The sequence below is a fragment of the Megalops cyprinoides genome, chromosome 1, assembly GCF_013368585.1.
Source record: "Megalops cyprinoides isolate fMegCyp1 chromosome 1, fMegCyp1.pri, whole genome shotgun sequence".
NCBI lineage: Eukaryota > Metazoa > Chordata > Actinopteri > Elopiformes > Megalopidae > Megalops > Megalops cyprinoides.
The window spans coordinates 73,777,436-73,788,379 of record NC_050583.1 but is presented as its reverse complement, the minus strand read 5'-3'; the positions used below and the strand labels follow the sequence as shown (position 1 = coordinate 73,788,379).

At 36.5% G+C, this 10,944-nt stretch overlaps 1 protein-coding gene across 2 annotated transcripts in view; it reads right to left on the bottom strand.

Moving 5' to 3' along the window:
* Positions 1-511: 511 nt before the first annotated feature.
* Positions 512-10,944, bottom strand: part of npepps (aminopeptidase puromycin sensitive) — a 124,174-nt gene continuing 113,741 nt past the window's right edge. For both annotated transcript variants that reach the window (XM_036523759.1, XM_036523766.1), the window contains exons 21-23: positions 10,739-10,894; positions 10,133-10,180; positions 512-1,815 (exon numbers count right to left, since the gene is read on the bottom strand). In XM_036523759.1, coding sequence (XP_036379652.1) covers positions 1,657-1,815; positions 10,133-10,180; positions 10,739-10,894 — 363 coding nt within the window. In that variant the 3' untranslated portion in view covers positions 512-1,656. The remainder of the gene's footprint in view (positions 1,816-10,132; positions 10,181-10,738; positions 10,895-10,944) is intronic.

Sequence of the window (10,944 nt, the reverse complement as noted above, 5' to 3'; positions counted from 1 at the left end):
TCTACAATATCTCCTGTGAGCCAGTTGGTGTGGAGCAGACAGACCTTATAGCTCTGTATTTAACATGGTTTGAGCAAGCAGATAAATGTGCAAGAAATGGAAGGATAAGTCAATAATAAAATGAACAGGCTCAATGAGTGGAGTATTGATCAGAATGTAGACCCTAACAATGTGTTTCCATTATTATGTTTACCCCCTGTAATTTATGTATGGATTGTAATGTATACTTGGATTTGAAATGCTGTACTTTGGTACAAATGATCACAATTAACAAATTTCTCTTAGAGGTCTCCCAAGAGATTTTAGGTCAAAAAAGTAAAGCCAAAACATGAAATACATGCAATCAAGTAACCTGACAGAAATCAAAATAAAACAAAACAAAAAACAGTATGGATTCACATTGACATATTTGTTTTATTTGTATGAACACCAAAGGTATTGTCTTAAAAAACAAAAACACAGCAAATATTTCAGGGAAGCAGTCTGACAAATGATTTCATGACGTTCTCCAGTATAGTTTAAAGCCACAACAAATTTCAAACTCTAATTAAATATATTTATTCAACAAGTCTTTGTGTAGAATTGTGATGTTAGTAGAACATTGCTTTATTTTTCAGTGTAGAAACTTACCACTTCACAGTGTAGTAATTATTGCAAACCAATTTAAGGCTTCAGAGTTCAACAGCTGTGTAAATATTTATGTTACTTGTTACTGTTGCGACGTTCGGGGGGGGGGGGTTGTTTAAACTTAATGATTTTATTTAATTAACTGTAAAAATGATCTGTAAATGTAAAATGCCTGATTTTCTACACAGTTCTCTAGACGTTTTACAACAAAAAAATAATCATTGAAACAAAATCTCTTAAATAACTTTGAAAGTAATCTAATTTGTGAGGGAGATGTACTAACATTTAAGATTTTTATAGTTTTCCATACAGAAATCGGAAGTGGGGATAGGGAGGAGGAGATCATGTACAACTACAGCTTGATTTATGACATATGTGATACTATATACACACTGATCTGTTGCAAGTATGTAAGTATACTGTGTAAAGGCACGTGTGTGTCTATGCATGTATGTGTAACATATACATAAATGCACACACACGTATGTGTAAATGGGGCCCAAATTTAACTCAGCCCATTCCCTTTTAACCTCTGCTGTAGTGTTCCTACTGCAATCTAAATAACGTACTGTTATCCTCATCCTGCCCAATCTCTTCCCACCTTTTTTCAGTGGAATCTACAGCTGGACATTGTTGGCTGAAAATGCTTGCGTCATCATTTTTACAGAAAAAAGGAAATATTATAGAAAGGGTTACTACCAATTGAAGAAAATTGTAATGAGGAAAATAATATTTCTGGGTTTTTGTAACTTAAGTGCATGCAAGTACTCCATTTTTTCAGCTTGAATATAATTGTTTCAACTTGCATGTATATAATATCAAATGAGCAGAGTGAGAGTAACTTACATTCACTGTCTGACTTGATGCTTAAGTTTGTTTTCTCCTTTGAATGTTTTTTCCTCACTATTTTAATTGTTTTAGAAAAATGAAGCCTGGTTTGCCTGAGTACTCCCCCTCCCCTATCAGTGGGGGGATGTTTATTTGTGTTTGTGTGTGTGTGTGTGTGTGTATGCAAAATGGGGGGGGGTGTCAAACAGACAGGGTGCTTGGAGGTGCCTTGCGCTGCAGTAGGTACTGATGGATGTCATCAGCGTCACGTTTCAGCCAGGCAGCATTCAGGAGGATGTTCTCACAGCACTGCTGGACAGTACGTTCTGCTGCCGGTGCATGGTGACTCTCGAAGAAACTCTAGGACACAAGTAAAAGCAGAAAGTTTACAGTCAAAGGGACTGCCTTGTGCACACTGGCCTCAGAAATCACTTCAGGCTGTTCCTGGATGTTGTCTTTCATGTAAATTTGTCTTTGGTTTGTGTTCCACAGTTTTTGTACCACGTTTTAGTATAGTAGGCAGTTTACACCAAACATCTAACACACACTTCCTAACAAGAAAACAAACTATCAATGTATTAATTTTTGCTCTAAAATAAGATATTTTCATGACTTTTGTGACAATGCAATGAATTTAACTGTTTGAAATAATTTACAAAAACTCAGAGAGCAGGAAATACAACATAGAAACATGAAAATAAAGGCAATGCAGAGAATGGATTGCTTCAAAAGGAACTTCAACCGGTCATGCCTTTGGACCAGGGCCAGCCTGACGCATAAGTGAACTAAGCGCCTGCTTAGGGCCCCCCGTGGCCACCAGAGGGCCCCCAAGAGCGCTTGAACTGTCCCACAAGAGAGCTTGAAATGTTTATTTACTTATTTTTGTGATATATTACATTTTGCCAATGGTAATCATGCAAAAACGCAATATTATGTTAATGGCCTGGCTAGCTAATACTACTAGTTTAATCAATTCCTGCTGCCTCTGTCAGAGCTGGTGTCAGTTTCATGCACAAGTGCACTGTAACGAACGTTAACTGAATTTTGATGCAAACACCCCGTAACCAGCTATGAGGTCGCCGAGGTCTGGACCTCGGTAATTTTTTTCCCTCTCAGGCTGACGTTTTGCATTATATGTGTGTGTGAATGAACATGATTTTATTTTGGGAACGAAAGTGCTTTGACATCATTATAAATCCCCCTGCCGACGGATCTATTAGATCAAGATGCATCAAGAGCATAGCCTAGGCAGAATAGTCAACAAATCTGAGCGAATTCTCTGTAAGCCCTATGGTCATATCGATCCGCCAAATAAGACTTATTTCAGCCAATTAGAACTTATTCCTCAGTGATAAGCGACCGTGTTTCTGTCACATCTGTTAGTCAGAAGGATAAGAACAACGAGAGCCTACCAGCAGTGAGTAACATTTTAGTGTCCTCTTTTTTGAAAACCAAAATATGGTCACTCTAGGTAATGTTCACATATCTGTTGAACCGGTGCGTTCACTACCTGTGGGACAGCAGCGCTTCTGAATGACATTTTGTATCATTTTGTATCAGCTAAACGTTATTGAGCTAATGTAGTCTAATGTTACCTAGCTAGCTAGCTAGGCTTGCTAGCTAATGCTCACTGTTAACAAACGCTAAATATAATACTGCATTGTATGGTTTACTAATTGACAAAAAATGATTCAGGAAGAGCCTGCCTAAAAGTTTTTGAAAAACTGTGTTTGCTGAGATAAGAGAGGGAGAGAGAGTGGTTGCAGGCAGCGCATAGCTCTGTTGCCAAGCAACAGTGAAGCAACTGTCACACATCTCTGAAACGGCTAGCTAGCTTGTAACGTTAACCAAACTGTAACAACCTCATCAATAATCAAAAGCGCAGCACTGGCTGGTACTCTGCTTCTTGTCAACGTGATTTCATCTTACAGCACTGGCTAGCCTCATAATTCGACAGCTTTGAAAATTAACGTTACCTGTGCAATGTGGTCCAACAGAGTTACTATATGTTGCTATATCAACTAACTTACAGTACTCAAGGTTAGCTAGCTAAGATTAACTAACGTCAGTCACCTCAGGCAGCTGTCTTTTTTAACCCATTCATGTCCATAACAGAAACATCTTTGCTCACAAGAAGGGACTAGCCTACTGTTTTTACAAGAATGGTTCAAAATGCCTTAAACATAGTTGGTGGTAAGAAAGAAGGGATGTTTGATTAGCTTACATTTTTGGTACACAATAGCCTATTAGAATTACCAATTTTCCTGGAAAAAAAATGTACAAATGTACAGCTATAAAATAAACCCGCTCTACTTATGCTTCTGGACCTCAGTTAAAATTTTGCCCTGGCTATGGCCCATCCTGCAAGCACAGTCAATCAGACTAACGTTAGGTTACAGTCCGTGCCAATGGTCAAGTATTGACAATAGTCAATTGTACTGGCGACGTGGAGGTGGTGGGGGGGGATCCCCAAATCAAATTCTGCTTCGCGCCCCATACAGTCTTGGGCCAGCCCTGCTTTGGACACTAAACAACTGTGGTTCACAAAATTAGATTGCAGCTGTGTTACACATTGAAGGGCCATGATAAACTGAACAAGAAATTAAGCACTCTGTAAGGCTTTTCACACACATACAATACAGAACTTAAAAGCACCCTGGCTAACAAAATTGAGAATCTTGAGTCGTTTACTGACAAATACTATTTCGATATGTCTGCCAAACCAGATCACAAGAGATCGAGAGAAGAATTGTCAAGTGCAAGCGAACCAGATATTGAGAGGACTACCGCGTTAACAAAAACAGATCGCGCAATGCTGGAAGCCATGCTCGAACAAATAAAACAACTGAAGAAACAAGATCTCTTGCAAGAAATGATAAAAGCTGAACTCAAGTCGGCGGTTGACTTCACAAACAAGTTAATGAAAGACTTAAAGGAGGAAAACGCAATCCTTAAAAAACAGTGAGTACCTTACAAAATGTGGCAGAGAAGCTCTCTAACGAAAATAAACAAATGAAAGCCAAAATACTTGACCATAGTCTTCAGACAAGCCCATCACTTCTGGGTATAGTTTATTAATCCAGTTGGAAGAGAAGGTAGTGTTGAGAGACTGTTGCTGTTTTGCCTTATGTTTTTGTTGTTTTGTTTGTTGTTTTATTTTTCTGTTCATCTCTCTTCAAAGAGAAAGGGGGGTTGGGTTTGGGGGCCAGTGTTGTGGGATGGGAGGGTGGTGTGGATTGAGGAGGAATTCATATTTCTAGCTGATATGGGAGGGCAGTGGAGGGACAACTTCTTGCATCTTCTTTCATCTTCCATCTTCACAATGTACACATTCCAAGATTTGATCATGATATAAAAACATTACAAGCCTTTAAATAATGGGAAGTGAGGAAGTTATTATTGCAAGCCAATTGTAATGGCCTAGCAGATAAAAAAAGACAACAAATATTTACCTGGTTAAAACATAAAGAATACCCGATTATCTGTTTGCAAGAAACACATTCGGGACCTTCAGACGAAACTGTTTGGAAGGAGGAATGGGGTGGTCCAATATTGTTTTCCCATGGTTTAAAAAACTCAAGGGTCTTTTTTAAAAATACCTTCAAAATCTCTCAAGCTTCAGAAATAGATTCTCAAGGAAGATGGATCATTTTAAACATAACTATTGAAGACAAGCAAGTCTGTTTGATTAACTTATATACCCAAATAATGATCCAAACTTCTTTAAGTTCATTTATAATAACATAAGGGCTGCAAAATTTACAAGTGATTATTATATAATAGTTGGAGATTGTAACATAGTTCAGAATACTCTTATGGATCGTAAAGGTAGTAACTCAATGAATTACCACCCATATGCTTCTACAGAAATTACATCTATAATGGACACAATGGACCTGGTAGACATTTGGAAATTAAAAAACCCAAAATCACATAGGTATACATGGAGAAGACAAAACCAGGCAAGTCGTATAGATTATTTCCTTATTTCATTCTCCTTGATATCCAAAGTAAAAAAGGTTTTAATTGAAGACAAAATAAGATCTGATCATCAACTTGTATCACTTCATTTAGAAATGACTGAATGTCCCCGGGGTCATGGGTAATGGGAATTCAATCAAAAATTACTAGAGGACTGGACATTTGTAGAAAGAACAAAGGAATTTATCACAGACCTTTTCTCACATAACATAGGATCAACAGACCCTCTGTTGATCCTATGTTATGTTATCCTATGTTACTGTTTGGGACACATTTAAATACTTTTAGAGGACACTCAATTAAATTTGCCTCACAAAGACAGAAACAGTTTAGCTTAAACGAACTAGAAATTAAAAAAGAGACTGAAATGCTTACATCACTTGTGGACAGCTCAAAAGCAACTCAGGAGGTGTTTGACAAATTGGACCAGAAACAAAGAGAATTTGAACTAATATATGACAGGTCAAGTATTATATATTACAAAAATAAAGGAAAATGGATGGAGAAGGGGGAAAAATACAATAAATTCTTTTTAAACTTTCAACAGAGAAATAATGCAAAGAAAAATATGCTAAAATTAAATACGAAAGATTCAGAAATTCTCACTACACCAGTTGATATTTTGAATGAAGTAGAGAAATATTTTACAGAGATGTTTTCATTTACATCCTCACCCATACAATTAAATGAAGACAACTGTAAATGTTTCTTTCCTCATACTCATGTTAAAGTATCTGATGAACAGAAAGAATCATGTGAAGGCCTAATCACAGAAAATGAGCTTTACCAATCTATTATGTCCTTTCAGTGGGGAAAAACACCTGGCCATGATGGTATTCCAATTGAAGTGTACCAAACATTTTATGAACAAATCAAAAAACCCCTGCTTACATGTTTTAATTTTTCATATGGAAAAGGTATGCTCACAAGTACTCAGCAAGAAAGTGTAATGTCTCTGTTGTTAAAGCAAGAGCCTAGTGGCCAATATAAAGATCCAGCCTACCTGAAAAACTGGAGACCCCTTACACTTCAGTGCTATGCTGCCAAAATATTAGCCAAATGCATAGCTTTTCGTATTAAACATGTCTTACCTGATATCATACACCATGACCAGTCTGGTTTTATGCAAGTACGAAATATTGCAAATAACATAAGACAGTTACTTGAAATTATAGAGCACTAAGACAAAGAAACCAGGATCAATTTTTATAGCAGATTTTGAGAAAGCTTTTGATAAAATAAGATGGGATTTTACATATAAATGTTTGGAATTCTTTAATTTTGGAGATTCTTTAATAAAATGGGTTAAAGTTCTGTATGACTCTACTAGCAAAGTTATAAATAATGGATATCTATCAAAACGTATCGCACTCTCACGGGGGGTAAAACAAGGTTGCCCTTTACCCCATATTTATTCATCATAGCAATTGAAATTCTTGCTGTTAAAATAAGATCAAATAATAACATCAAAGGTTTGGAATTGCAAGGGCTAAATACAAAATTTTCAACGTATGTTGATGACTCAAGTTTCTTGCTGAGCCCTGACAATAAATGCCTACAAAACCTTATAAGAGACCTAGACGACTTCAAAAAACCTATCTGGACTAAAGCCAAACTATGATACGTGTCACATATTGAGGCTTGCACCACTGAAAAATACAGATTTCTCCCTACCATGTGATTTACCAATAAAATGGACAGATGGATCGGTTAATGTACTTGGTATTCACATCCCAGAGAACATGAATGAAATATCAACACTTAATTTTAATAATAAACTCAGTAAAATCACAAAGATCTTGCAGCCCTGGAAAGGAAAACATTTGACCATTTATGGGAAAACAACTTTAATTCATTAATTGTATCCCAGGTTACCTATTTATTCATGGCATTACCAACTCCTGAAGAATCATTTTTCAAAACATGAACAGAAGGTGTTCCAATTTATATAGAATGACAAACAAGATAAAATTAAACGGACATATCTCTATAATGATTACATATCTGGTGGTTTAAAATTGAGCTGAGCTGGGTCCTACACTGTAAGACAACACTAGCATTGCTGGATACCGAATGGCAAGAACGAGAGTGAGCGCTGTTTGTATTATGCTGTAGATTGGTGAAGTAAGAGGCAGTCTGAATTAAGGAGCAGTCCAGCTAGCTAGATAATACAAGGAACATTGACTTAGTAGGTTGTTCATGTAATGTTAACATTCATCCTGCACCCAAACAACCTACCTACCGATGTGCACAATTAATGTTAACAAGTCGAGTGAACAAGAAAAGATAGCCGTCTGCTCTTAGCTAACAGTCAAGTCTTTAAGTTGATTTTGATAGCTATAGAACTTACCCTATTATATATTTCTGGTTGGTGTGCCTTCAAATGCCTCGATGTATATACTGTTTTTCCCACCGATTTTGTACCTGCACAGTCTGCATTGTGTTTTATTGTCAATAGCATTAATGATATAGATACAATTTCTCCATAAATTGGCTATTTTTTTTCTTCCGAGTGTTCCACTGGCGGGGCAGCATGACCTGGACCTGTATATCAATCATAAGCATGCAGTACTCGGTTATGCATATCTTGTAAAGTGAGTAACTGTATGTAATTTGATTTTAATTAATAGATTACTCAATTAATTGATTAATTAATGGTAGCTAAATTGCTTGTCCTCTGACATTATTATTTCATTATTCAATTGTACAAAATTGTACTATATTTCGTCACAGTTTTTATTTACAAAGATGCATTTTTATTTCGTTATTGTCTCATTTTCGTCATGGAAGAAGGTTCGCTGAGGAACATTTTTCATTACAGTTTTCGTCAACGAAATTAACACTGCTGAACTCCAACATTATGATGGATAGAACAATAATTTTTTGTAAACAAATGTCTGACAAAAGCATAATTTTTATAAAGGATATGGTTGATGAAGAAGGTAAACTCATGTCATATACACAACTAATTCATATTTATGGAACTGTTTGCACATTACTACAATACAATCAACTTATCGAATCTTTACCACAAATGTGGAAAAGGAAAATTAGAAATGGTACTGGATACCAGTTAGTCTGTAGGCCACATATGAAAATGGCAAATTGGCTAAAAAAACAAAGATTACTAAAAATATCTACAAATTTTACTTAAGAACAAATAACTTAGTTGCCATACCATACAAGATTTTAGATAGCTGGGAAAAAAAATGTTAGATACACCAATCCCATGGAATCATCTTCGTAATCCTTTATAAAACAACACTAGATTCAAAAATAAGACATTTCCAATCCAAACTAATATATAAGTTCCTGGCAACGAAAAAGATGTTAAATATCCAGGGAATTGACCCATCCCCCGTATGCCGATTCTGCCAAGAAGAGGTGGAATCTGTAGAGCATTTGTTTTGGTATTGTCTGATTGTGGCCTTATTTTGGACAAAGGTTCAAGAATGGTTATCAATACAGAGGATGTTTGTTTTCAATTAAACTTGTTTACAGTGGATACTGGGAAATATATCAAAACACTCATACAATACACAACATAATTATATTGCTGGGAAAAGTATTTATTTATTTTTATTTTTAATCTCTCTAAGAATTGAGAGATTGAAGAACTTTGTCAACTATTACTGTAGAAGTGTCTTATGGCCCATGAAACGGGAGCTTTAGCTTATGGGATGGGATAAAGTTAGAGAGGCTGAAGGATGGAATTGGTAATATATTTAAACAAAGAAGATAAAGAATAATGAAATATATTGTATAATAAGGGAGAAGACAGAACAAGACGTTGTCCTCCTCTGGGGGGGTTGTAGTTTTCTTTTTTTTTTTCCTCCACATGTACTTATACATATACATACATCTATTTTATCCATTTGTTGATCCAGCCATAGCTTGTCCTTTCCACCCTGTCTATGGGGAGGGTAAGGGGGAGGAAGGTGGGGGGGGCTAGAGGAGGGAGGAAGAGTAGGTGGTGGCTAGAGGGTGGGGGGAGGGGGGGTCGATAAAAAAAAAAAAAAACTTATCACGCATGCTGCGCGTTTGTATGTCCAATATTGTTTCTCTCATGGTCTTATTCTTTAACAATATTGTCCATTTCCTTAGTCAAGAAAAGAAAAAAAGTGTGAACAGACCTAATATTGCCCAATGGCTAAGGGAAATGTCATCTTGCCTAACAATAGAAAAAATAACATATATGGTTAAACAAGACACTTTTGAAAAGGTTTGGGCTCCATTTTTGGATTTTTGTTGAGCAGAGTAATGTGGGTGAAATATTGGCTAATGAAGAGAACTCTGAGTAGTATTCTACACCTTGTGAACAATTTTGAGTAAGTGAGTAATTTTGTCTGTTCTACGCTTTTGTAATACTCCTGTTTTGTCTTAGATGCTTCTTAATTTTTTTTGTTTACTTTTGATGTGGTTATTGTTGTTTGACTTATGTTTGCTCTGTTGCTGTCGTTTCATGTCTTTCATGTAATATTTCTGCTTATACATGTCTTGTTAAAAAAGAAAAATCAATAAACATTGTAAAAAAAGTAACCATGATAAAGGGGGCGGGGGGGAGGGGGGGTAGTGGCTGTGATCTGGACAATTAAATCTGAGGTCTCAAATTAATATGTATCCAACAGTAAACACAAACAGTGAAACTTTTGTTCCCATCATATATAGCTTGAGAAAGCACATGTACATTCCTCACCTTCACTTCAGCAGCCATCTTGTCCACGGCAAACCCATCAACAGAAAGCTACAAAATAATAATATGTTGAAGAATTGGCATAAATGCTAAAATGATGCAGATAAGTAAATAACATAGTCCAAAAAATTTAACATGGTGACCCCTTTATAATTTTCTGTGAGTAACTTTTTTTATGTAGGGCTACCCTGTTTTTTATGCTTGCCAGTTTGGTTCTGTGTTTCTCTTTGTACATTAAAATGACAAAAGCACAACATTTTACAAGAGGCTGAATCCAAGGGGCAAGGTCTGCAAATCTGTGACTTCACTTCTTTTACAATGACACAGGATGTAGGACAATAGTGTACAAGCACACCTAAGACAGGAGGGATGGGATAAAATAGTCATTTTAGATACAGTATTTACATGGAAAGATAAGCAATTATGAATTTATGATATGTTCATGGGTTATCTTTGTACCATGTAGTAAGTCTTAATAATACATATATTTTAAGACGGCATCCATATAAATTGATGTAAGATGAGAGGGTGTGCTGGCATGAACTGATGCACACACGTACACACGTACAAATACCCCCACAAGCACTCTTATGCGAAGAAAGATCTTACTTTTATTAGTCGCGAGATGAGGAAGCCCCCCTGATAACGGTTATGTAACTCCTCCCAGTTGTCCTTCACAAACTTCCAAGCAGCTTTCCGGCCCTGCTTACTGCTTCCAGCTACACCCCCAATCACTGAGACTGTGTCCTGGGGACGCACCTCATCCTGTGCAGATATAGCAGATAATTTGCAATGCATGCAAGTTTGTAAACAAG